Source organism: Caretta caretta, chromosome 1 (assembly GCF_965140235.1).
Source record: "Caretta caretta isolate rCarCar2 chromosome 1, rCarCar1.hap1, whole genome shotgun sequence".
In the NCBI taxonomy this organism is placed as follows: Eukaryota; Metazoa; Chordata; order Testudines; family Cheloniidae; genus Caretta; species Caretta caretta.
In genome coordinates, this window is record NC_134206.1 from 208,684,982 (window position 1) to 208,709,241 (window position 24,260).

General features: G+C 42.3%; 1 protein-coding gene across 3 annotated transcripts in view; it reads right to left on the reverse strand.

The window, feature by feature from the left end:
- GDAP2 (ganglioside induced differentiation associated protein 2) overlaps window positions 1-24,260 on the reverse strand; it is a 46,211-nt gene that overhangs the window by 13,652 nt on the left and 8,299 nt on the right. For 2 of the 3 annotated variants that reach the window (XM_048819643.2, XM_048819652.2), the window contains exons 4-9: window positions 19,817-19,970; window positions 17,846-17,934; window positions 13,518-13,594; window positions 5,957-6,116; window positions 3,595-3,745; window positions 2,852-2,928 (exon numbers count right to left, since the gene is read on the reverse strand). In XM_048819643.2, coding sequence (XP_048675600.1) covers window positions 2,852-2,928; window positions 3,595-3,745; window positions 5,957-6,116; window positions 13,518-13,594; window positions 17,846-17,934; window positions 19,817-19,970 — 708 coding nt within the window. The remainder of the gene's footprint in view (window positions 1-2,851; window positions 2,929-3,594; window positions 3,746-5,956; window positions 6,117-13,517; window positions 13,595-17,845; window positions 17,935-19,816; window positions 19,971-24,260) is intronic. The other variant, XM_048819669.2, reaches the window with a different exon arrangement.

The window sequence follows — 24,260 nt, forward strand, 5'->3', positions numbered from 1 at the left end:
TACTCATTTTGATCTAAACAGAAGGATGCCTTGCACCTGGAAATAGTAGTCTTTAATACAGAGTTGCACTCCTTGAAGAGGGAGGCTGCAATCAATAACCCTGGACGTTCCAGCGATTTACTGACATAGCCCCTACTGTTTAGAAGCCTCCACTTTCAGCTTTATCACTACCAAAAGGGTATGTTGTTCTGGACATATAACCTATAACAGGTACCACATCCTCAAACGACTGCAATCACATTAGCATAAAGGGGCTTCATATATTTAAGTTCTTATTGACGCAGACATGAGCGACTTAGCTACAGTTGCTTAATTTAGATAGTATGTTTACAATGTGAAACATGGTATTAATTCCTTGAAAGGTATAATATACACTCCCCCCCTCCCAACAGGTAGCTGAATACATTGTAGATTTCTTTGATGGGAGTTTTCTCCATGATGTTTATATATACATGGGGAAGAAGAGTTAGAAAACCAGAGTGTAGGGTGGGGGGAATCAAATGCCATCTAGCCTGTGTGTAAATATAAGCACATTGTAAAATAATTTAGAAAGTTACTTTAATCAGTAGCTACTAGGACTGGTTTTTTTTTTTGGTAAGAAGAGTACACTTCTTTGTAGCTATAGATGGAGGTTATTTGACCTTTTAAAGGAGTTTTACAGGTTAAATATCTGGTATGTGAGACATAATTGACTTAAGCCAATGACTGTACAAATTCAAAACCTCTAATAATGCTTCTAGCAAGAATGTTCCTGTACTTTGACAAGTGTAATAATTATATTTCATCTGCCACATCCCTACCAAATACTAACAGGGAATTATTGCTTCCTGCCCCCTAAAAATAACATTCATTCACTGAACCTGTCATTTCAACTCCCTCTTCTCAGTTTGTTGCTGCTGTTGCCCTCTGATCATTACTGGGAAGCTGATTTGGAGTGTACAATACAGGAAGGCTTTCAAGGCAGAACAAGAGGAATCCTTCTCTATAGTAATTAAGTGGACATATCTGTGATTCTTGGTTAATTGATCTAGATTTATGACATGGTATGGAAACCAGGCAAACCATACTGTCCCTAACTTTGCATGGGAAGATGGATTGGACTGCACAAGACTGGATGGTCTAAACCTTATTTCCCTTAGGTTAAGCACAGTTCAAGTCCATTGGAGCTTTACTTGCTTACTTTACTTTACATTTGTTCCTTACCGACCTTTCAACACCTAGTAGCACTGGGAACTCTGAATTCTGGGATTATCTCACACTCCCACCATCCCCTCATAGAATTAGTAACCACTAACCAGGACACTCATCTAACAAATACAGAGGGCCAGGAGCATGGTGACTGGAACGAAAAAGCTGGAAAACAGGATATTGGCCTGGAAGGGACCTCCTGGCTCAGAGTCCAGTCCCCCTGATATCACGGCAATCCCATCATATAATCCTGTTTATAGATTTATCAAGTTCCATTTTAAAATCATTTAGGTTGTTTGACCTTGCCACTCCTACTGGAAGACTGTTCCAGAACTCGCTCCTCTGATGTTCAGGAACCTTCTAACTTCCAGTCCCAATTTATTCATGGCCAGCTTATACCCATTTGTTAATGTGCCAATAATGTACATTAGTTTAAACAGCTCTCCTTTCTCTCGTGTTTTTCCACTGAGGTATTTATACAGAGCAATCAGTTCCCCTTCTTGGCTTTTGTTCTGCTACACTAGGCAAGCCAAGGTCTTTGAGTCTCCTCTGCATTTCTCTGATCACCCTAGTAGCCCTTCTCTGCATTTGGTCCAGTCTGAATTCCTCTTGAACATGGTGACCAGAATTGTACACAGTATTCCAGATGAGGTCTTACCAATACTTTGTACAAATGGCATCAATACTTCTCTCTCTTTACTGGAAATACCTCACCTGATATATCCTAGGATCATACCTGCCCTTCTCATGGCTGCATTATATTGGTGGCTCAATCATCCTGTGATCAACTAATATACCAGGGCTTTCTCCTCTACAGTTTTTTCCAACCGATGAGCCCCCCAGCTTATAGCAGAAATTCTTATTGGTCCCTCAGTGAATGACCTTGCACTTTGTAGTATTAAATTTCACCCCATTTCTATTGCTCTGGTCCTCAAGGTCATCCAATTCTTCCTGTATAATACTCCAACCCTCCTCTGCATTGATGAGGCCTTCCAACATGGTCATCAGCAAACTTCGTTAGCACGTTCCTACCTTTTCTGACAAGGTCACTATGAAAATAGTAATGAAGATTGGTCCCAAGATAAACCTTGAGGCTCTTCACTAGTAACTTCCCTCCAGACTGACAGTTCTCATTTCAGCATAACCTGTTGCCTTCTCCACTTCAACTAGCTCTTTGCCCACCTTATATTTTTATATTAAGCCCTCATATTTTCCCTCTCAATTACTAATACCCCAATAAACACAGCAGATGCCAGCTCTTGAGCTCGGCTTTAGAGATCTTTGCATTCAGGAACCCACTTGAATTTGTAGATGCAGATTTTCTATGATGGATGTCAAATTACTTATGGTTAGAGCCTGTGTGGATACTAAAATTGTATCTGCATCCAATCCGCAAACATGGTCCGCAGATATCCACAGATTTGTAGGGCTCTACTTATGGTCTCAGTTCATCACATCTCATTCTAGCTTCCATATGCTAGAGGTCTTGTCTGGCTGTAGTCTGCCTGGCACTGAAGTAGGACAGACTTTTTAATCTGTCATTAGATTAAAACACTTGCTCAGGCTTCATCCCATGAGGCTTCCTTCACACAAAGGTAAAAATAGCCATTCCATTTCCTACTGGTGAGTCTATGAGAAACAGCCTTTGGGATCTTGAACTCACCTGTCTGATACAAGGCTTTGAGAGAAGCAACATCAGACAGGTCTTCAGCTCTTGCCTGACACAGCCAGCGATTGTAACTAAAAAAGTCAAACACACACATTGGGTCAGAGCGGTCTGTCTCTTTCATCTGTGTTAGAAAGCATGAAGATCAGCCTGGAAAAATCAGAGGAGCTGGATCTGCTACACTTAGTGTTATAGAACGGTCAACATTGCAATCTTTTGAGTAAGGAAGCTGCTTCCAAAGTGCTTCAATGGGGAGTGTTTGAAAATAAAGGAACATTGACTGTTGTCTAGTTATGCTGTTGGTTACTTTGCTCAAAATTCTCTTTCCTTCAACTTCAAAAGCATAGGAGGAAAAAGAGTTTATTAGGTGCCCAGGATTCAAAAGGGCATGAGTTGTGAAACAGGTGTGCCTGTTTTAGAAAGACAGACTAGGCTCAGTTACTGAAAGCTATGATGGAACTGTGCCATCTAGTGGTAAACAGGCAGTACAACTGTTCCAATGTGTCTAGGTCAGAGGTCCCCAAAGTGTGGGGCGTCCCCACAGCAGCCTGGCTTTTGCTCCGCTTCGGCCCCTGGCCTCGGCTACTCCAGGGATCTAGAAGGAAACTAGGTCTTGTCCATGCTTTCCTGCTAACAGATTGCAAGTTTGTGTGACATGGAAAGAGGTCATTAAGGATCTTTCCCAGAGTCACAGGCCTAGCTAAGACATGCATATAGAGAAACAGGCAACGTGTTCTCACTTTCTCTGATGCTGTTTCTGCAGTGCTGCCTCCGACAACTGTCCCTGAAGAATGAGGCGCCTCTGCTTATCAACATCTCCCTCCATGCGGGCAAATGCGTGGGAACCAATGAATGAAATATCTGCTTCCAGCCCCTCCTCATCCGAGTTATCTGCAATGGAAGCATGGGTGAGGAAGCTGTAAGGAAGCCAGAGCTCAAACTACATACAAGAGAACCACAATAATGAACATGGGACTGTTTCATCATGACAATGCATCAAAAAGACACAACCAAGTCACAAGGTGACTGTAGCCACGACACACACACACAAAAAAAAAAAAAAAAAAAAAAAGACACCATGTTATGATGCACAAATTTTCTGTGGTTCCATTTGGTAGGCCAATGACCTCTATTGAACTTAGCATGGAGTTGAGAACAAGGAACTCCTGAAACCTAATCTTAGCTCTGTTAGCGACTTAGTCTGCAATCTTGGGCAAATCAATCCCACTTGCCCCTAGCCTCAACCAGTAGAGTGATAACAATGAACTATTTCCAGTGTCACTCCAATGTTTATAAAGTGCCTTGAAAATACGTTTGCTTTGTATATGCTAAAAGTATTTTCTCCAGCTCTTAAACTAGAGGTCAGCCTAGATAACGGCCCCCTTCTGGGCTTAGCATCTATAAATCTATAAACTGAATGCCATGGCGACTGCAGACATGCATCCTTGGAACAGATAGTTTGGCCTTGTCTACTCTAAGGGACAACAACAAAAAAAACAAACAAACACAAACACAACACAAAACCAAAAACAAAACAAAAAAACCAAACAGATCTGTAATTCACCACTAAGTGCAGCTCCACCTACGATAATGCTGGAAGCTGTATTATAGACAGGGCTTGGATGTTACCACCAGATCACCTAACCCTGATCAGAGCAGACTTTCATGAGATGGTGGTAAAAATGCCTGAACTTAGGTGATTTCAGGAGAGAGACTGTTGAAGTTTCCAGCCCCTCCTCAACCCCCACCCTATCCATTTTAATTACTAGGAGAGCCGATTTCCCAGTCATCTCAGACTAGTGCAATGCATCAGAATGAGGGGCATTGGCGGGATGGGAGGGAAAATCTGAGCATAGGCCTCTGGCTCATCCTTTTGCTCCTGTGTCAGCAGAGGTGGAGATAGTTGCTTAGACAGTTGGTTAGACCCAGAGACAGCCACATCCTATTCTTTGGACAGAAAAAGTGTGATGTTGAGAGGGGAAGAGGAATTCCCAGGACTTGGAGGACTCTGAAAGAGTGGGACGGAAAGGAACAAACAATTTTTTTTCTCAAAAGGTACGTACTTAGAGCAGACTTCCCCCTCTTAGGCCCATGTTTCCAGAATATGACTCGAGGGAACTTTCAGAGGGAGAGAAGCTAACTATTTCCCTGCCCCAGCAGCTGGTGGTGCATGACTGACTCTGATGAGCAGTAATGACCAGTACTTGCCTCTAGTCAGAGACTTGAGGGAAAAAGTGACAGAAGAAAAAGACAGTTCCTTTATCTGGGTCACTAAAGCAGTTTCTTGCTGCTCATTCAGGAGCCACATCAAAAAGGACAGAGAACCTGGGGTGAGATGCAGAGAGCGGTCATGGCTCGGAGTGATCAGACTGAGTGAGAACATCTGATAGACTGTCCACGACCATCTGCAGCAGGAATGGGAGTCAACTCTACCTCATTACCCACCATTCAATGTCTCATCCCCATCAGGCTGTCTTGTTGCTAACTCAAACTCTATTTGTGTCCCTGACTTTTCTTTACCATTGTCAAACTTCACAAGCCTTCCACCCATCATCATCTCCACCTCCTCCTCTCTCACGTCTGACATCCAGGCTGCTGTCCTTTCCAATCCCTCCTTATGAAGAGCTTCCTCCACTGAGCCTCTACCAACTTTGTTTCACAATGCTCATTTCCTCACGGACAGGCTCCTCATTGTCTTCTATCTGCACTGTTTTTTTGTGTGCTGTATCAAACATAATTAAACCAAATTCCTTGGGGCAGGAACCATGTCTTGTGTATGTTTCAGCCAGACAGGACCTGCAAGGATTGTGTTTCTTTTTGCACGAGATTCATCAGGCCCTTCCTACCACACAGAAAAGGGTGGAAAGCTGTCTCTCCATCACATCCTCCAACCACCTCCCACATACAAAGGGAGAAAGCAGAAGTTACTGCTGTAGAATCCAGGCAGCTGCCTGAGCAGGACAGGCAGGGTAAAATCTCATTCTGAAGATTCTCTCCATTGGGTACAATACAGCTAAAATATGGGATTCATAATTCTCTGTCCGTGCTCCCTGGTTTTCCTTGGCTTTTGTGCCAATATTTCAAGGTTGAATTATAACTCACCATCTGGAGCACCTGGTTTTTCACTGATCCTGATCTGTCGCTCTGGTACTACTGGCTCCCCTTCTGAATTGCCAATATCTGCAGGAAGGCACGGTAAGGAATGACATTCTTCTTCCAATGACCTTGGAAAATACAGAGGCAGCAGCTTCTGGTAAGTGGCCTACAAATGACAGAAAGTTTGAGAAGGCCTTGCAGGCATCCCCATTCTTCAGAGACAGCTAGAAACTACTTTTCTATACAGCCACAGAAAAACCTGTAACTCTGTAAAGGGGGCAGGAGGATAATGGATCGCTCTCCTAGGTACTTTCAAGTCAGTTGCATTACTCTTCCTTTCTTCCACTGAGCTTTTGCCAAAAACAAGAGGATAAAAGAAGTCAGCCTCAGCTTTACAGGGGTTTTAAATATATTTTAAATGTCTATTAATCGCAGTTAACTTATCTGATTAACTCAAAAAATTGTGATTAATCACACTGTTAAACAATAGAATACCAACTGAAATTTATGAAATATTTTGGATATTTTTTACATTTTAATAGATATTGTATTCTGTGTTGTAAGTGAAATCAAAGTATAGATTTTCATTACAAATATCTGCACTGCAAAAATGATAAACAAAAGAAATAGTATTTTTCAATTCACCTCATACAAGTATTGTAGTGCAATCTCTTTGTCGTGAAAGTACAACTTACAAATGTAGATTGTTTTGTTACATAATTGCACTCAAAAACAAAACAAAGTCCACTCAATCCTCCTCCTTGTTCAGCCAATCGCTAAACACAAACAAGTTTGTTTATATTTACAAGAGCTAATGCTGTCCTCTTCTTATTTACAATGTCACCTGCAAGTGAGAAGAGACATTTGCATGGCACTTTTGTAGCCGGCATTGCAAGGTATTTACATGCTAGATATGCTAAACATGCATATGCCCCTTCATGCTTCGGCCACCATTCCAGAGGACGTTTCCATGCTGATGACGCTTGTTAAAAAAATAATGCGTTAATTAAATTTGTGACTGAACTCCTTGGGGGAGAACTGTATGTCCCCTGCTGTTTTACCCGCATTCTGCCATATTTTCCTTGTAATCAGGGCTTTGGAGCGAAGCCAGGAGCTGGAGCGCGGAGCAGTGGAGCTGCAGGTTTTTGCCTGGAGCTGGAGCGGAGCCGGAGCACAGAAAATATTGACTGCTCCATTTTTTTTTTCATTCTCAATCCAAAATGAATGATATTTAGCAAGGAAGTCCTAAAGGTGCCAAAAAGTTTCAGATTGTATAACAATTGATATTGACATCTACTTTACCACTTTACGTAATATGTCAGTTATTCTCACTTCGGCCAAAATCAAGATTTAATGTACAGATACAAAATTACGAAGTTTTTTGGAGATATGTTTTATTAAAGAATCAGATAATTATCAGACATCCGGCAACACTGTAGACTGCTCCCATCCTTGTGCCAAGGTTAGGCGAGTACGTACTTGCGTAGATTAGACAGACAGTTAGATTAGTATGTGTTGATAAAAAGAAAAGGAGTACTTGTGGCAACTTAGAGACTAACAAATTTATTTGAGCATAAGCTTTTGTGAGCTACAGCTCACTTCATCAGATGCATGTAAGGGTTGATCAATGAGATGCGCTGAGTGCTGCGATTACGGAAAAGTGTGACGCAACATTTAAGAAATCACAAACTGGTATATTGCAAAAAAAAAAATAATGTTTTTGTTTCTGGATATATTAAGATATCGCAAGAGATATTAACCACTTAAGCTTATTTCTCACACGGGCTCCCGTTACTCGTACATTTGTTCATTTGTACATGCTCCCGTATCACTCTGGCGGACTTATTTTATATGTCATCTGTTCAACGGTCTTTTGGTAGTGTTGTTTGTAATTTTAAATTTACTGAAAAAGTCACGTGCAACAGGCATATAAATATACAGTAAACATTTTTGCATAAATTAGGAATGATTTTTGGGATATATCCAGAGTGATTGGAAAATGTCCAACACAACTTTGGGGGTGAATCCTTAGGTCATTTTAAGAAAAAAACGTTTCTGTGAACACATGTCCTAAAATTCTTCCTAAGGGAGCGACAGTCCCTTCAAGGAAGTGATGAAAAGTTAATTTCTGATTAATATCTCAAAAACACTTTAATATTAAAGTAATTAAATTGTCTGTGTCTTAGCTTTAGTATGTGCTACCGTATTACATTATCCAAAATTATTTAAACCATAGGTTTCAGAATAACGGCCGTGTTAGTCTGTATTCGCAAAAAGAAAAGGAGTACTTGTGGCACCTTAGAGACTAACCAATTTATTTGAGCATAAGCTTTTGTGAGCTACAGCTCACTTCATCGGATGCATTCAGTGGAATTTTCCACTGAATGCATCCGATGAAGTGAGCTGTAGCTCACAAAAGCTTATGCTCAAATAAATTGGTTAGTCTCTAAGGTGCCACAAGTACTCTTTTTCTATTTAAACTACAGGCATCCCGAATGGGCGGTTGGTCATTTTTATTTCATATTTCAAGAAAGGCTTGTCGTCGACTGCCCTGGCTACGAGCGGTAATATTATGTTACATAATGAGTTAATAATTTTTGGTTATTATTTATTATTACACTTAAAATTTATGGTTCCAAAGTTGAAAAATAAGTAAAATTGTTTGTATCATTCTAAGCACCTAAGCAGATTAAAATTTTTAAACAGTTTTCTCGGAAATGGGTAATTATACAAAATAAATTAAGAATACCATTTTAATGAATGTTTTAGCATTAAATCATATTCCAGGGTTGCATCTGTTAAATAGTCAAAGATTTAAAAAATATTAAATAAAATTGGCCCAGTCCCCGCCCAGTTCACGACGCCTGTAGTTTAAATAATTTTATTTGAATGATGTTGTATGATAGAACGTTGGAAATAAACTTTAACGGGAAAGCGGATTCAAATTGCAAGCACGAGAGCAAAATCTTTGGAAATATGTTTTTCCTTCATCAGGCTGGAAACATTATACAAGGTAGAACCTGTTATTTGCTCTATCTTGTATAATCTATTCAGGCTGATGAAGCAAAAACATATTTCCGAAAATTTGCTCTCTTTACTAAAAGGACTGTGTTTGCAATTTGAATCCGCTTTCCCGTTAAAAGAAAAGGAGGACTTGTGGCACCTTAGAGACTAACAAATTTATTTGAGCATAAGCTTTCGTGAGCTATGATGAAGTGAGCTGTAGCTCACGAAAGCTTATGCTCAGATAAATTTGTTAGTCTCTAAGGTGCCACAAGTCCTCTTTTTGTTTTTGCGGATTCAGACTAACACGGCTGCTACTCTGAAATCTGTTTCCCGTTAAAGTTTATTTCCAACCTTGTAACGTGTAGCCCGTTACTTCCCAACAATTAATGTTGTAGAACAGCAATAGCACGTACTAATGCTACGGCACATACCAAATTTCATTGCTATATCTATATTAAAGCATTTTTGAGGTATTAATTAAAAACTTGGAAAATATTTCGAATATTTTTACTGCAAAATGTCATAAGAAAAACTAACCTGCAATTTATAAATAAAAATTTATATTCATTATGTATATTAAAAATACTTCTTAACTTCATTAAAACTGCAAGAAACATGTTAAAATATTAAAATATACTTTAATAATAATTTTGTGAAAAAAGAAAATGTGATCATTTTTGTCCAGAAAATCCAAATAAATTCAAAGTACCTTAAGTGGTTAAGATATCACATTATTAAAAAAAGTGTAATGCTTTTGTTCATTGCTTTCCAAAGATCATAACAAGAAATGTTTGGATGCAGTAGCAGCACAAGAAGATTTGGCCATGGCTTCAACAACAAAAAATAAATCAAATCTGCCCTCCATGATTGATAGCCGATATACAGAAAAGGATCAACACGATGTCTTTACTTTTGAATTTGAAAAGCCCAAATTTGGGCTTTTGGGAAAAGCAAAGAAGAAATTGGCAATGTGCAAGGTGGAAAAAGAAGTGAATGGCGAGATCAAACCATGTAGCTTCAAGACAAACGAAGCAAGTGCCGTGAAAAGTTTCAACCTTTGGCGGCATGTAAAATGTAACCATCCTAAAAACTATGCGGCTACACTCTTCAGTTGGCAATCTGGGATGGACTGAACAAAGAACATGTGAAGAAATTACTGGCAAAAATTCGACAAGTCATTGTCAAACTACGAACCCCAAGTATTTGAAGTGTTCTGCTCGATCTACATGGGGTAACTCAATCATTGGATACTGTGACTCGCTGGGATTCAACATTTGCCATGATTGATTGGCTTCTCGTTTTTCAATCTTACTGTTAACAAGTGGTTGCTGCTGGAACAAGAGAATTCAAATTAACAAAAGCTGAATGGGACGAAGTGAAGAACCTGTGAGACCTCTTGGCAAAGCCAAACCAAACAACTGTGAATCTTCAAGCTGTCGATGTAACCCTGGGAGTTTTAATGAAGGAATGGCGAAAACTGTCAAAATTCTTGCAAGAAAATGGTGGACAAATTGCAGAAGGAATTCTATCCTCCATGCAGAAACGTGAAGAGAAGCTCTTTGAGTTTATGTTGACCCACGGTATCAGATTCTTCTTACCTCAAGGGAAATACCAAAGGAAAAGGAAGGGCTCCTTGATAGTGCTCGACAACTAAAAACAAAATCGATTGCTAAATTTGAACTCGGCGAAAGAGGTTGAAGAAAACGAAACACATCAAAAGGAGTCATCAACAATCGAATTTACGGTTTCGGAAAGTTCACATCCTTCAGAAATAGCAGGGTGTTCTCAAACTTCTGTCTCCACTCTGAACTTGTTTGAGCGTCCATCCCTGAGACATCTTAAACCATCACAGGGAAATGGAGATAATTCAAGCACCAATTCTTCAGAAGAGGATGCCTTTGAAAAGGAATTGGATAAATAACAAATACGCAGGGGAATTTCTGCGATTCAAAATTGTAATGAAGCATTATTCGAGAGAAACTTTCGGGAAGATTGTGAGGCAATGGAGTCTATTGGTAGGCTAAAAGTTAAGTGTTTTTGAGACCATTCACAGCTACCCACACCACATTCAGGCTCCCTTTAGAATTGCTTCGAGCATGCCAACAACTCAAGCTAGTGTAGGCAGTGCGGCAGGCTATGAAAGACAACTTGATTGCTGCAATAACTTTTTACAGAATGAATTATGAATGATTCTAGTTTGTATTATTGTGGATGACATTTAAATAGTTTTAAAAGTCTGAATAAAAATAATGTTTTTTCAAAATTACAGTATGCACTTTTTTATTTAGTTAAAAATTAATTTGAGTTGGAGCGCGTAGCGGAGTTGGAGCAGAGCTGGAGAAGTCACTATTGGTGCCGGAGTGGAGCTGGACTGGAGCAATTCAAAATTTGATTGCTCCAAATCCCTGCTTGTAATAGCAGTCTTGGATGATGACCCAGCACATGTTGTTCATTTTAAAAACACTTTCACTGCAGATTTGACAAAATGCAAAGAAGGTACCAATGTGAGATTATTAAAGATAGCTACAGCACTCAACCCAAGGTTTAAGAATCTGAAGTGCCTTCCAAAATCTGGGAGGGATGACGTGTGGAGCATGCTTTCAGAAGTCTTATAAGAGCAACACTCTGAAGTGGAAACTACAAAATTCGAACCACCAAAAAAAAAAAAAAAAAAAAAAAAAATCAGCCTTCTGCTGGTGGCATCTGACTCAGATAATTAAAGTGAACATGTATCAGTCCGCACTGCTTTGGATTGTTATTGAGCAGAATCCATCATCAGCATGGATGCATGTCCTCTGGAATGGTGGTTGAAGCATGAATAGACATATGAATCTTTAGCATATATGGCACATACATATCTTGCGACGCCATCTACAACAGTGCCATGAGAATGCCTGTTCTCACTTTCAAGTGGCATTGTAAACACGAAGCAGGCAGCATTATCTCCAGTTCTTATGTCAGGGCAGTCTTGTGCCTGGAGTATATTTCGTTAAAGTTGTATCTAGACTAGCATCTGGAGAAATGGACTTCCCTCCTGTGAGACAATACCATCACTGCAGGTCACCCCTTCAGTATATCTTTTCTGATATTATCAGCGTACACTTTCCCTCTCAATTCATTATTTCTAGTGATACCTTCCTAAAGAAATCTTCCTCCTTCTCTATTTAACTCCCTTCACATACTTCTAGATTGCTATATCTTTATAATCCTCTGATGCTTAGCCAAAGCTTCGTGTTTAGTTTGATTCTTTCCTTTAAGTTATTATTGTTATTTATGTCTGTATTTCCACAGGTGAAAGCAAAACAGAGGAAACAGAAATATAGCGGGGTCTCAGGAGATAAGAAGCTTGGTAAGGAGATAAAATAAGATTCACCTCGGGCAAATCTAAGCCAGCAAACATTAACTTGATTGGAAGATAGGAATCCTGAAACCTTAAGTGTTGAGACTTGTTTGCAGGGGCAATCAAATATTGCCCAATCCCATGCCACATTGGCAATTGACCTAGAGAGGGGGCTGCCTTTAATTTACATCAACTGGGGTAGATTGTAGCCACCCCTTTTCTTGAAATAAAAAAAAAAGTCTGCAAGGATGACAGATCCTAACAAAGGCTGCTTGGATCAAGCTGAAGCACTGCACATCATGATCTGTCATTTCTGTAGACTACCTCTTTTAAAGAAGAGAGCACTTGCAGGCTATGTTTTGGCCACCCCAGGGCCAAGCAAGGGTAGAGAATGATCTCCGATAGAGAAATATGAGGGAAGGGACACACTGTTTTTTCCTTACTGATTAACAATTGAACTTGGAGAAACTCTTTCCATTTAAAAGACCAGATTGTTCTTAAGATAGTACAAGATATATTCCAGATCCCAGTGCCAAGAACACTGACTGGATTCGCTGTGTTATGCGCATATTAGTAGGAGGCGCTCTACACAGATACAGTGAGAAGACATGGAAGAATGTCAATACTCAAACTGCCAAAGGCTTTTTGTCTTGAAAACAGAACAATGGTTAGCTAATTTCCCCAAGAGTCAGGGTCAGAGTGAAGCTGGGATCAAAGACTAGAGATCAGAAATGTCTGAAACATCAGTTTTCTAGGTGTTTGTGGGAGGATCTGTGGGGATGCTAATATGGGGAGCGGGGAGGATTTTTAGCAGGAGGGAAATAAGGTGGGAATTTTGAATGTAGTGACTTGCTCTGCCTTCTTACATCTGAAAACCATCTTGCATAAGTATCCCATCTAACCCAAGTCCCTCATGCCGGTGCCCAAGTGGTGGGTCGGGAACTTGTGACAAGTGGGGTGGCTTGAAGTGCATCTGCAGCTAGCAATGAGAATGTGAGCAGGAAGGAACTGGGAAAGGTGCTTCTGGAGAAACACCTGGGAGGAGGCTGAAAGGGGATGCAGAGGAACTAACAGTCATGATGAGAGAGAGATATAAAAACTTGAGGATGGGGAAACTGGTCTTCAGCTTCACAGTACAACATACGGAACAGGAGTCTACAATGCCCTAAGAATTAGAGCATACCTAAGAACTTTGGCAGGATGAACAATTGTGAGAAATACCTGTTCAAGCTCAGAGACTGCAAACACCACCTTCTCCAGGGTTTCCCCATGAATCTCCAGGAACCTTCTGACTGTTCCTGTAAGCAAGAGAATTAAATACATTGAGCAAACAGGGAGACAGATTTACAGTCTCAGTTACGATCAGGGACACTCACTAGCTATAGGCAAATACGAAAGATGCTCCCCTCCTTCTGCAAGTGCAGGAAGGCCCCCACCCCACAGACAGGAACCTAATGGGTAGCTAAGAGCACTACACACAGTGGAGTGGGCACACACAAAAAGACAGCTTGCTAGATATTAAGAATATCCATAGTGATAGAATCATAGAGATCATAGAAAGGTAGGGTGGGGAAGGATCTCGCAAAGTCATCAAGTCCAGCCCCTCATGCCGAGGCAGGACCACGTAAACCTAGACCATTCTGGACAGTTTTGTCCAAACTGTTTTTAAAAACCTCCAGTGATGGGCATTCCACCACATCCCTTGGAAGCCTATTCCAGAGCTGAACTATCCTTATAGTTAGAAAGATTTTCCTAATACTTAACATAAATCTCCCTTGCTGCAGATTAAGACTATGTCTCCACTAGCAACTGAATGACACAACTTTTGTCTTTCAGAGGTGTTAAATCCGTCCCCCACCCCCCGAAAGACAAAAGTTTTGCCAATGACAAGTGCTGGTGTGAACAGCACTTTGTTGCCAGGAGCACTCTCCCGCGGACAAAGCTAACGCCGCTCATTGGGGATGGAAGTTTTGTCCGCAGGAGAGCCGACAAACAGCGGCTACGCTGCACGACTTTTAGCGACACAGCTAAAAGTTGAATAGTGTAGACATAGCCTAAGACTATTCCTTTTTGTCCTACCGTCAGTGGACATGGAGAGCAGCTGATCACAGTTTCTTTATAACAGCCTGAACATATCCGAAGACTCTTATCAGGATCCCCCTCAGTATTTTCTTCTCAAAACTAAACATGCCCAGTTTTTTAACCTTTCCTCATAGGTCAGGTTTTCTAATCCTTTTATCATTTTTGTTGTTCTCTTCGGGACTGTCTCCAGCTTGTCCACATCTTCCCTGAAGCATGGTGTCCAGAGGTGAATACAGCACTCCAGCTGAGGCCTCACCAGGGCTGAGTAGAGTGGGACAATAACCTCCTGAGTCTTACATACGACACTCCTTTAATACACACCAGAATTATATTAGCCTACACACTGTTGACACGGTCATTTCTTCCCTCATGGGATCTCTCAAAAGCTGTCCTTTTCTCTCAGCCCACTTTGTCCATGCAGTGACTGCAGTAGCTCAGACAAAAACGTCTGGTTTCTCACCTCCTTCCTTCAAACAATCCACTGAAAGTCTTCTACTACAACCCTCTGACCATGTCACACTCATATTCAAATCCCGTCACTGGTACAGTGTTCACCTAAATTCATGCTTCTGGAATTTACCTTCAAGGTTCTGCACATATTTTGCTCCTGCTTAAAATTCTGCTCCCAGTTTTCTCTACTCCCTCTCCCACATCCTTTGTTCTGGTTAAGCCTCCCTCCTCTCCACATCTTTTGGATAGTATCCTTGTTCCATTCATCTTTGGATCTTCCGTTCTGCCACTCTTGCTGGGAACAATCTCCTCTCTAAATGCTGAATGACCACACTCTCTCCAACCAAATCCTTCTCTACACACATCTGTAAGACCCATCAACGTTAATCAAGGTGCAAAAAAGCTAACATCTTATCATTTTGATAACAGACCCTCACCTGATGACAACTGTATTTTCTCTCATTTAGAATGCAAGTCTCTTGGGGCTGGGAGCTTGTTACTTTCTAGGTATTGGACAGTGCACAATGGGGCACTCAACACAGGGCAAAAGATCTTCTCTCCATGGAAGCTTCCCTTTACAATAAACTGGAAATGGGTATGAGAAACAAAAACATTGGCTCTAATAGTAGGACAACAATCACATGGTGTCAGCAACTGAACCTGTGGGCACATTGCCTGTAAACTGTAGAGGAGCCTGGCAAATTTCCTGAGAAAAGGAGTGGCAGAGATGTGAAACATGTTCCCAGAGACCCACAAGGCCAACTCAATCCATTCCCTTATGAGCCAAGCTCCATTCTCAGAACTACTTCCAGAAAAGGTTACTAACATATGTTGAGTGAAAGTCCCAGAACAAGTCAACATGCACTGCAAGTTTCCAGGAAAGCCAGGCACCTCAAGCAACCCCAAACTGCACACAAGCTAATCTTTAGTAGTAGAGGCTGCTCCAAAGCCGATTCATCAGCACAAAGCCTCACAAACAAACCAAGACACCACCACAAAGGGCAATGAATTTAGAAATAAGAAATCCCAAGGATTTTCTGATGCACTGGAGAAGAGAGACTTATGGTGACATTTGTCACTCACTCTGAGGGGCCTTTCATTGTAGCATCTAATTGTGCACCCCTGCTGGCCTGCTGCAGATGTAAAGTGCTGCCAATACCTTGGAGGAAACTTCAAAAAGCATTTTAAATTAGAAGTGATTCTCTTGTGATTTGCAGATTTTATAGTACAGTAACACCTCACGTAAAGTCGTCCCGATTAAGTCGTTGTTAAGTTGCTGATCAATTAGGAAACATGCTCATTTAAAGTTGCGCAATGCTCCCTTATAAGGTTCTTTGGCAGCCGCCTGCTTTGTCCACTGCTTGCAGAAAGAGCAGCCCGTTGCAGCGAGCTGGTGGGGGCTTGGAACCAGGGTGGACCAGCAGACCGCCCCCCGCACCCCCCCGCATCAGCTCTCCGCTTCCCTAAGTTCCCTGTGCGGCAGCCGCCCAGCAGGCTATCAATATTGCAGGCAGTTCAGCTGTCCCTCCCCGCACTGCCTTGGAGCTGCTCCCGGGAGCCTCCTGCTTGCTGGGGGGGAGGGGGAGAAAGGAGAGAAGGGGGCTAATGTCAGGGTGTCCCCCTCCCCCCCCACATACCCCATCTCCATGGAGGGACACACGACAGGGCTCCGGATGGAGGGAGCTTCCTAGCAGCAGCTGCTATCTCAACTTGCTGATCTACTTAAGATAGTTTACCTAAGAGTGGGGTCACCATACTTAAAGGGGCACAAGGGTGTGTGTCTCTGTCTGCCATGCTGTCTCCCCTCCCTCCATTTGTGCTGCCTTGTAGAGTGTGAGGCTACATTAACAACAATGGGTTAACCCCTGAGGGCTCAGCCAAGTGCTAGGTCATCATTTAGAGTACGGCATTCTCTGGGAAATGGCCCACCCTCTGACTTCACCACCTCAACCAAGCTTCACAATCCTCATCGCTGTGTACAGTATTAAATTGTTTAAAACTTATAGAGTGTGTGTGTGTGTGTGTGTGTGTGTGTAGTCTTGTGTGGTGAAAAAAATTTCCCTGGAACCTGACCTGCCCCTATTTACATTAATTCTTATGGGGAAATTGGATTTGCTTAACATCGTTCCACTTATAGTCACATTTTTCAGGAACATAACTACAACGTTAAGTGAGGAGTTACTGTATTTCCTCTCTCCTGCTTTCTTGGGCTATCCCAAGATGTGGTCAAGTTCCCATCAACACTAACAGGGGAAAACTGTTTTGTAACCAGTTTCCCAGATTGGGATGTCCTCGTGATGCAGATGGGGCTCTTAGGCTGTGATCTTGTCAGCTCTCATCTGTTAGTCATTTGGACAGGAAGAAACTAAAGGCCAGCACTTCACAGAACATTATTGGATTGTATGGATGTGCAGAGACTGAGAGCAGCAAGGAAGGGGTGTTACCAGTTTAGAGAACAAAATCCAAACACATTAAATCAGTGAAGGACTTTTCAAGCAATAGCAGCAGTTTGGAGAAAAAGAGGATGCATTTCCAAACATTTCCTGCAGTGAAATTTTCATGTAAATGGGTTAAACCACAGCAAAATCTCACAGGGGCCAATACTGCTGTGGTTGAACAGCACTATCAGTCATAAGGCCACCTTCCCTTCGTAAGTCTCTCCCAGCTCCCCTTTTCACCTTGAAGGCTCTTCTCCATTCACAAGCCATCTGTTGGGTACATACAGCTAAAACAGGAAGATTTTCAAACACTGGGCGTTTCTACCTCTGGTAGAAATGCAGGCTCCTGGCAAAACAATGCTGACTGAAACACCTAGGCATTTGCTAGGTCTACCCCTGAATATACATCTCTACTGACTTTGACCCAATGGAAGGCCCCACTACTGCCTCAACATCCTGCTGCTTAACACCCCAACCCCAAATGCTCCAACACCGTGCTGTTATTTAAGTCTAATGTGCACAACATGGGCTCCAGCTGGTGTAGTGTTAGGATGCAACAAACTTCCAAGACCTACTTACGCAGTGCTATGTGGGTTGCATCCTCCAAAGGGTAGCCTCTTTTCACAGAGTTTATGACACAGAATCCCACTGAGGACATTGCCTGCTCCCTGAAGTCAAGAGAAAAGAAACCCAGGTATGAAAACAGAACCTCATATGGGAGTGAGCTATTGGCAGGAGGTATGGGGGAGGCAAGAAGCAGCTCAGTGGGCAGGATAAGCACTAGCACATCCCTCCTCTCTACTTGAAGAACCTCTTTTGGTTTGCAGCAGAGGGATTCCCAGCTTATGAGCCACAGGAGTTCACTAGGTGGAGAAGGCAGAGAAACACTACTAGCCCCCAACTTTCTCCAGATTTGTTCTTGAACATCCCTTCCCACTTGGACCACTTCCTCATATCTCAAACCAAGCTCCGATAAGCCGCTCCCCCACCCAGTCCACTGGAAAACTGCTGTCTGCAGGTGGGCTCTTCCAGGAACAGAAGAGGAGACGCAGGGAATGGGTTCTTTGGAGTGCTGGCAGGCTGGCACTAGTTTTTCCATGTCTTATCCACTTAACTAGTTTCCTGTTTGCCAAAAAAGATTTCCACTGCTGCAAATCAGAGGAAACAAGAGAGGGCTGGTGAAAACAGAGGGAAGGAAACCACGAGAGCATTCCCTCTTTCCTGTGGGGCCTGTTAGGTCTGCTGGAGGCTAGAATCCATGACAAATCTTAGGAAGCTTCTTGGGTCCTCCACACTGCCCTCTTGGTGGAATAATAATTGTTATTTTTGCACTGACAAGTGCTCTTAGTGATCAACTACATTGCCAGCCCTTTCCCTGTAGCAAGTGCAAGCTCAAAGACCTTTTTTTAAGAAGTGAAAAGTGCAGGTCTCCAACAACTGTTTAATATGCTATACCAAGATCAAAGCTGGTGACTGCCAACTTTACAAAGTCCAAAGTTAGTTACTTTCGAAAGGTGACTGCCACCTAACGCCATCCAGCAAACTAAGTTTTGTTGTTTTCCTGCTTTGCTACTTAATACCAAAATCCATCCCTCACCCCAGTAATAGAAAAATTAAGTCTTTCATGAACTCTATTTTCAGGGTGTCATAATTCAGAAACCTCTTGTCCAAATCACTTCAAAGTTTGCAGGAAAATTCTCCTCAGGCCCAGACCTAGCTACCAGTTTTAAGGCACATAAAACTATAGATTTGAGAAGATTGGGGGATTCTGGAAAAAAGTGGCCTTATTATAGAAACTCAGGTGTAAACTTGACTATGAAGCAACTAACATTGCACTGTAACAAACAGATCTTCAAATATCTAGAAAAGTTGTTTTCCCCCTCTCCCGAGAAACCACAAAGCTCCATTGATAAAAAAGGTAAAATCCATAAACTAATCATTTGTGGATTTAGAAACACCCTGATTCACAGCGTGAAGATTTTATAGGATTTTCTGCAAGGTATAAGTAACACCATAAAAAGGAAGTGCTTCTTCACATTGTAATCACTTATCACTACAGGAGGCTTAGAGGCACATATTGGACTGAATTATATAATTGGTAATGCCATCATGCATAGCATACTAGCTAAGACAGGCATACTTGCATCTCAGACTTTAGGGGATCAGCTGTTCACCACAGGAGTCAGAATGGATCTTCCCGTCTCCAAACATAGAGCATTATGTTCCTGGCCTTCTGCACTGTTTGGAAGGTGGAGTGGGAAGAGAAATCTACCTTTCCCCTGGGCAATCAGTATCATCTTGGCCAGGCTGTGATATACTGCCTGATTATCTGATACAACAAAGTCAATTATGCTTGCGTATTCTCCCTTCAAAATGACAACTCACGCTCCCGGAGCGCATAAGTGAGGGAGCAGAGTGGTCCCAGACTCTGTCCAGGTCTGAGATTGTTGATGGGCGTTCATACCCACCTGGACTCTGCCCACATCAGGTAACCCAGAAGCAGCATGTATTATGAGTAACAGAGCCTGGCCCAAATTGCCATGTGCTTACTTTGCAAGCTGTAGGACATTGCGGTAGCAGCTATACAGGGAGCTCTCAGCTGCTGTGCGATATCTGCTCTTGTATTTGGGTCCCACGGTGTGAATAATGAATCGTGCAGCCAGGTTAAATCCTTTAGTCAGTTTTGCCTCCCCCGTCCGGCATCCTAAAGAAACATACAAAGGATAAGACACCTAAGTCTTGGTAGGGCAGAGAGTAAAGCACCTCACTTCTTCATCCCCACACCAAACCCCACCCTGCAGCAACTCACTTCCACCTCATTAGTTCCTGCACCACAAGATGGCAAGCTGCTACAGCAGCACTCAGCCAGCCCGGGGACATGCGGTGAGCTGTACCATTTCCAGTCTGCTTCTCAGAAGCTGAGCATTCATGGAGTAGAACAGAAGCACCAAGTCACTGGAGAGGCTGTGTACTTGACTGCAGCTCCCCACACTCCCCCTCCCCCACCACACAAAAGCAGTATACTAACTTGGCAAGACAGTTGCAGTAGAAACGTGTTATGTTAGAAACGTGTTATGCAGACAAACACAAACTCGGCTCTTCTGAAAGGCTTTGGGAGACTATGCTGTTTGATTAAATTTCTTGGTATAGGAGATGGACATGGTCCTTTTAATCAGCCAACTTGTGGTTGGCAGAGCTTTTAGAGATGGAGAAGCCATAACGCCATGTTTCTCCACATCACATGGAGCACAGTTGTGCCTTGTGGTTTGTTCCACAAGATTTTCATCTGCCCAGTTTTTAATGTCTCCAGGGATGCCTAACAGATCTCACTGTCCAGAAAGATTTCTGGGTATTCTGTCTACATTTTCTATTGTTCTATTTCATTCCTTTTCTCTTGGACAACTTGTCTCCAACAGACAGCGAAGTGTTTCCTCACATACATGTAGCCTTCTGGGAACCATTTTCCCCCCCTCACATACTGGTAGCCTTCTGGGGATCATTAATAAGCATCTATTTCACAACCAGTAGTACACTATGCACTTTGCAGAGAGTGATCTGGGCTCAAATCTATTCCAGTGGACCAAACTTCTTGCATCTTTAGGGCAAGATAGAAAAGCGAATGTACTAGCCAGGAGCTACAAGATGTTTTTTCCTCAAGTCTCCCCTTAAGAGAGAGAAATACTCTCAGAATCCACCTGCACAAGACTGACTTAAACTATTCCAGCCCCACCTAAGGAGAGGAATTTACTCACATTGGTGATAGAGTTATATTAGATATGCATCTTATGATTTTTTAAAACAAACTTTGTATTGTGGATAATCTAAGCACTATACCCAGATGCACACACTGTTTTGTTTAATAAAAAAAAATAAAAAATTTATGTAGTACACAGGTTAACATTAGCTTTAATATAATTTTTAAATCTGTTTTGTGCAACTCTAAGAGTATTTCCTGTGTTCTGCACCACAGAACTGAGAAGGAGCATTTGTTCTGTCTCAACAACAGTCCCAGCCCACTCCCAGCTGCTCCTTCCCTCACCCCTTGTTGAGTGCTGAAAACGCTGAGTAGGGTGATTGCTGCTCCTCCTGGCTTTCAATACAACACACCTTCTGTGGTTTTCTAGATGGAAACCAGTAGCAGAATAGGGAGGTCTACTCTACTACTTCCCTACTCCAAGTTAGAGAACGGAACAACTTCAAGAGGAGAGATTAAGGGAGATCCACATCAGAATATCCATATCCCAGAGTTTAGAACACTCTGCTGAGAGGCAGCAGATTCTGACCGAAATTCTCTTCTTATCAGACAGAGGGGAGACTTGAACCATGGTCTCCCACCCTCTGGGTGAGTACCCTAACCACTGGGCTGAAGGTTATAAGGGAGTTCTTCCTCCTGCCCGTTTTGTGTGGCGCTACGAGGCCTCTGACTATGCCAACTTGATTGGGCCCCACAACTTGTGTTATGTGGAGGAGCACCTATCTTCCCGTGATTCATGTATTGCATGGGGTCTTAGGCAACAGAGAGGCACCCAAATGCCTAGAATGAGGCAGCAGTCTGCATGCCCAGAGAAAGAAACATGTGCCTAGAGAATTTTTACTGCAATAATTTAGGCACTGAGGAAGTTTAGGCACCTACAGGGTTAGGTGGCAGCCAAGTGGGAGTTTGGTGGATCTCAATGTTGCCTAAAAACAGGACTTAGGCACTTAAGTACCTTTGTGAATCCCACCAGAAGTCTCTATTTTTCCCCTCATTGTTCTAGACCAGGGGTTCTCAAACATTTTAATGGGGTCGCCACGGCTGGTGTTAGACTTACTGGGGCCTAGGCTGAAGCCAAAGCCCGAGTCCCATCAACCAGGGCCGAAGCCCCTGGGCTTCAGCTTTTCCCCTTCCCCCTGGAGCAGCGGGGCTCGGGTGGGCTTGGGATTCGGTTCCCCATCCTGGGATCATGTAGTAAGTTTTCTTGTCAGAAGGGGGGGGGGGGGGCACGGTGCAATGAAGTTTGCGAACCACTGTTTTAGACCCATCCAGGATGTGAGCAGTTTGATGGGGTGAGCAGAAGCAGCCCAGGGAAGAGATATTTTTCCCCAAACATTTTTCCTGTGCAAAACTTTTGAAGCAAGCATCTTTATTTAAGGACAAAAACATACAAAGAAATCATAAAACAATAAAAAGATCTAAACGTGTACTTAAGCTTAACAGCAGGACCCCATCAGCCCTCATGGGAGTCCCTGATGGGTTCCAAAGCCTTTCAAATCCTTCTCCAAGGCTTGGCTTCTTTTGGTTATCAAATCACGCCAGTTTGTAGCTCAAGAAGTTCCCTTTCAGTCAGTTCATACTTGGTCTTTCTACCAAAAAATGCTCTTTGTTCCCAAGCCTCCTGAAACAGGTAAAACCACTTACTGTCCCTCTTTCCACCTTGGGTAAGACTTCAAAGGCTGGGTATCTGCATAGCCAACCTTGGGATTTTGCATATTAATCACCTCTTAGTGATTCTAGATTCTACAGGGAATCCACTTAGCAAGCCAGAAACACAAATACATATAATGCTTATTGATACAAAGGTCTGAACATTTTGTGGCCCATCACAAAATAATAGTCTGAAGATTTTCATGATTTCAAGGGCTGGCTCAAATAAACAGATAAGAATACGAACGTTAAACATGGTAGTCTCAAGACATGCCTGTGTTTGTCATATCTGTCACAAGTATTACCCCTACTTTACAAATCAGGAGCAAGGCACAGTGGCGAAGTGAGTTGCCCAAGGTAACAGTAACCAGGTGGCAAAATCAGTAACAGAGCCAAGATCTCAGTCATTGGTCTGACTTTTTACCCAGTCATTGGTCTAGACATTAGACGATCCTCTCCCAAACTTTAGATGGAAGACTCAAATTTTTCCATCTAAAGAATGTTATGGAGAGAAACAGAGCCTTCTAATAGAGCCTTACAGCATTTGGAAGACTGTTACTGTACTGCCGTCTAAGATGCAGTAGACTAAGATGATAAACTGACAGCAATTCCTCTAGAAATCTGAGCCCCTCCCTGAAGTATTTCTGGGTTAGAGGAAGCTGAACAGACTGTTCCCAGGGACATAGGAGTCAGCTGAGCCATAAAGAAAGCACTTGGTGCCTCCAGGCTTGAGCAGAAGCAGTGTATCACATGGTTTAAGCATGATTCTTTCTCATTCTTTCTCTCAGGGCTTAGAGAAAGTGGATACAAATGGGTGGGAAGAGGATGTGACAGATAGTGAAACATCCTGCAATATCTTTGGGAGATCATACTGTATTTAAGTGAATGAATGGTTTATATATCATTGTGGGCCAGGGACTGCATTCACTCTATGGGGGAAAGCGTTACCACAGCTCCTCCAGGAAGGAAACCAGTAGGGGATGATGAAGGCAAATCACTCAGGTTATAACACCTCCGGAAAGGTACCACTTTCTGAGGTTCATATACCCTGGTTCAAACTGGGACCACCAGAAAAAGAAAGGACTTTTAGGTAAATAGCCCTGAGCTTGATCTGGCTCCTGATCTAAAGACTGACATGAACTTGCAAGAACAGGGAAAACCTCGTTCTGGGGGTTGAAGGACTTACATCTTCCAGTCTAACTTGGTTAGATTGTGCAAGGTGCTCAAATACTAGATAGGTGATACAGAAGTATCCAGATAAAGAAAAGTCCATAATTCAAAGAATATTTCTTTCTAGAAAAGCAAAATTGCCAGCCTTCCAATAGGGCTCTTCTTACAATATTATTAAACTGGCTTATGGAACTATTTTTGAATTAGTACAGGGAAAAATGAAAGAACTGACTAAGAGGTCACTCTGAGGCTCTATTTTATCATGCAGGGCAGCAACACTTTATCCATTACTAGACATTGGTTCCTAAAAGATTAGGTTGCATGGCTGCAGGCTAGCAGCTTGTACAGAACTTACTCAACATGAATTCTTGTTGAGTTTGGATTTCTGTTGGGGTGAACTGCAAGACTCTCCGAGCATCT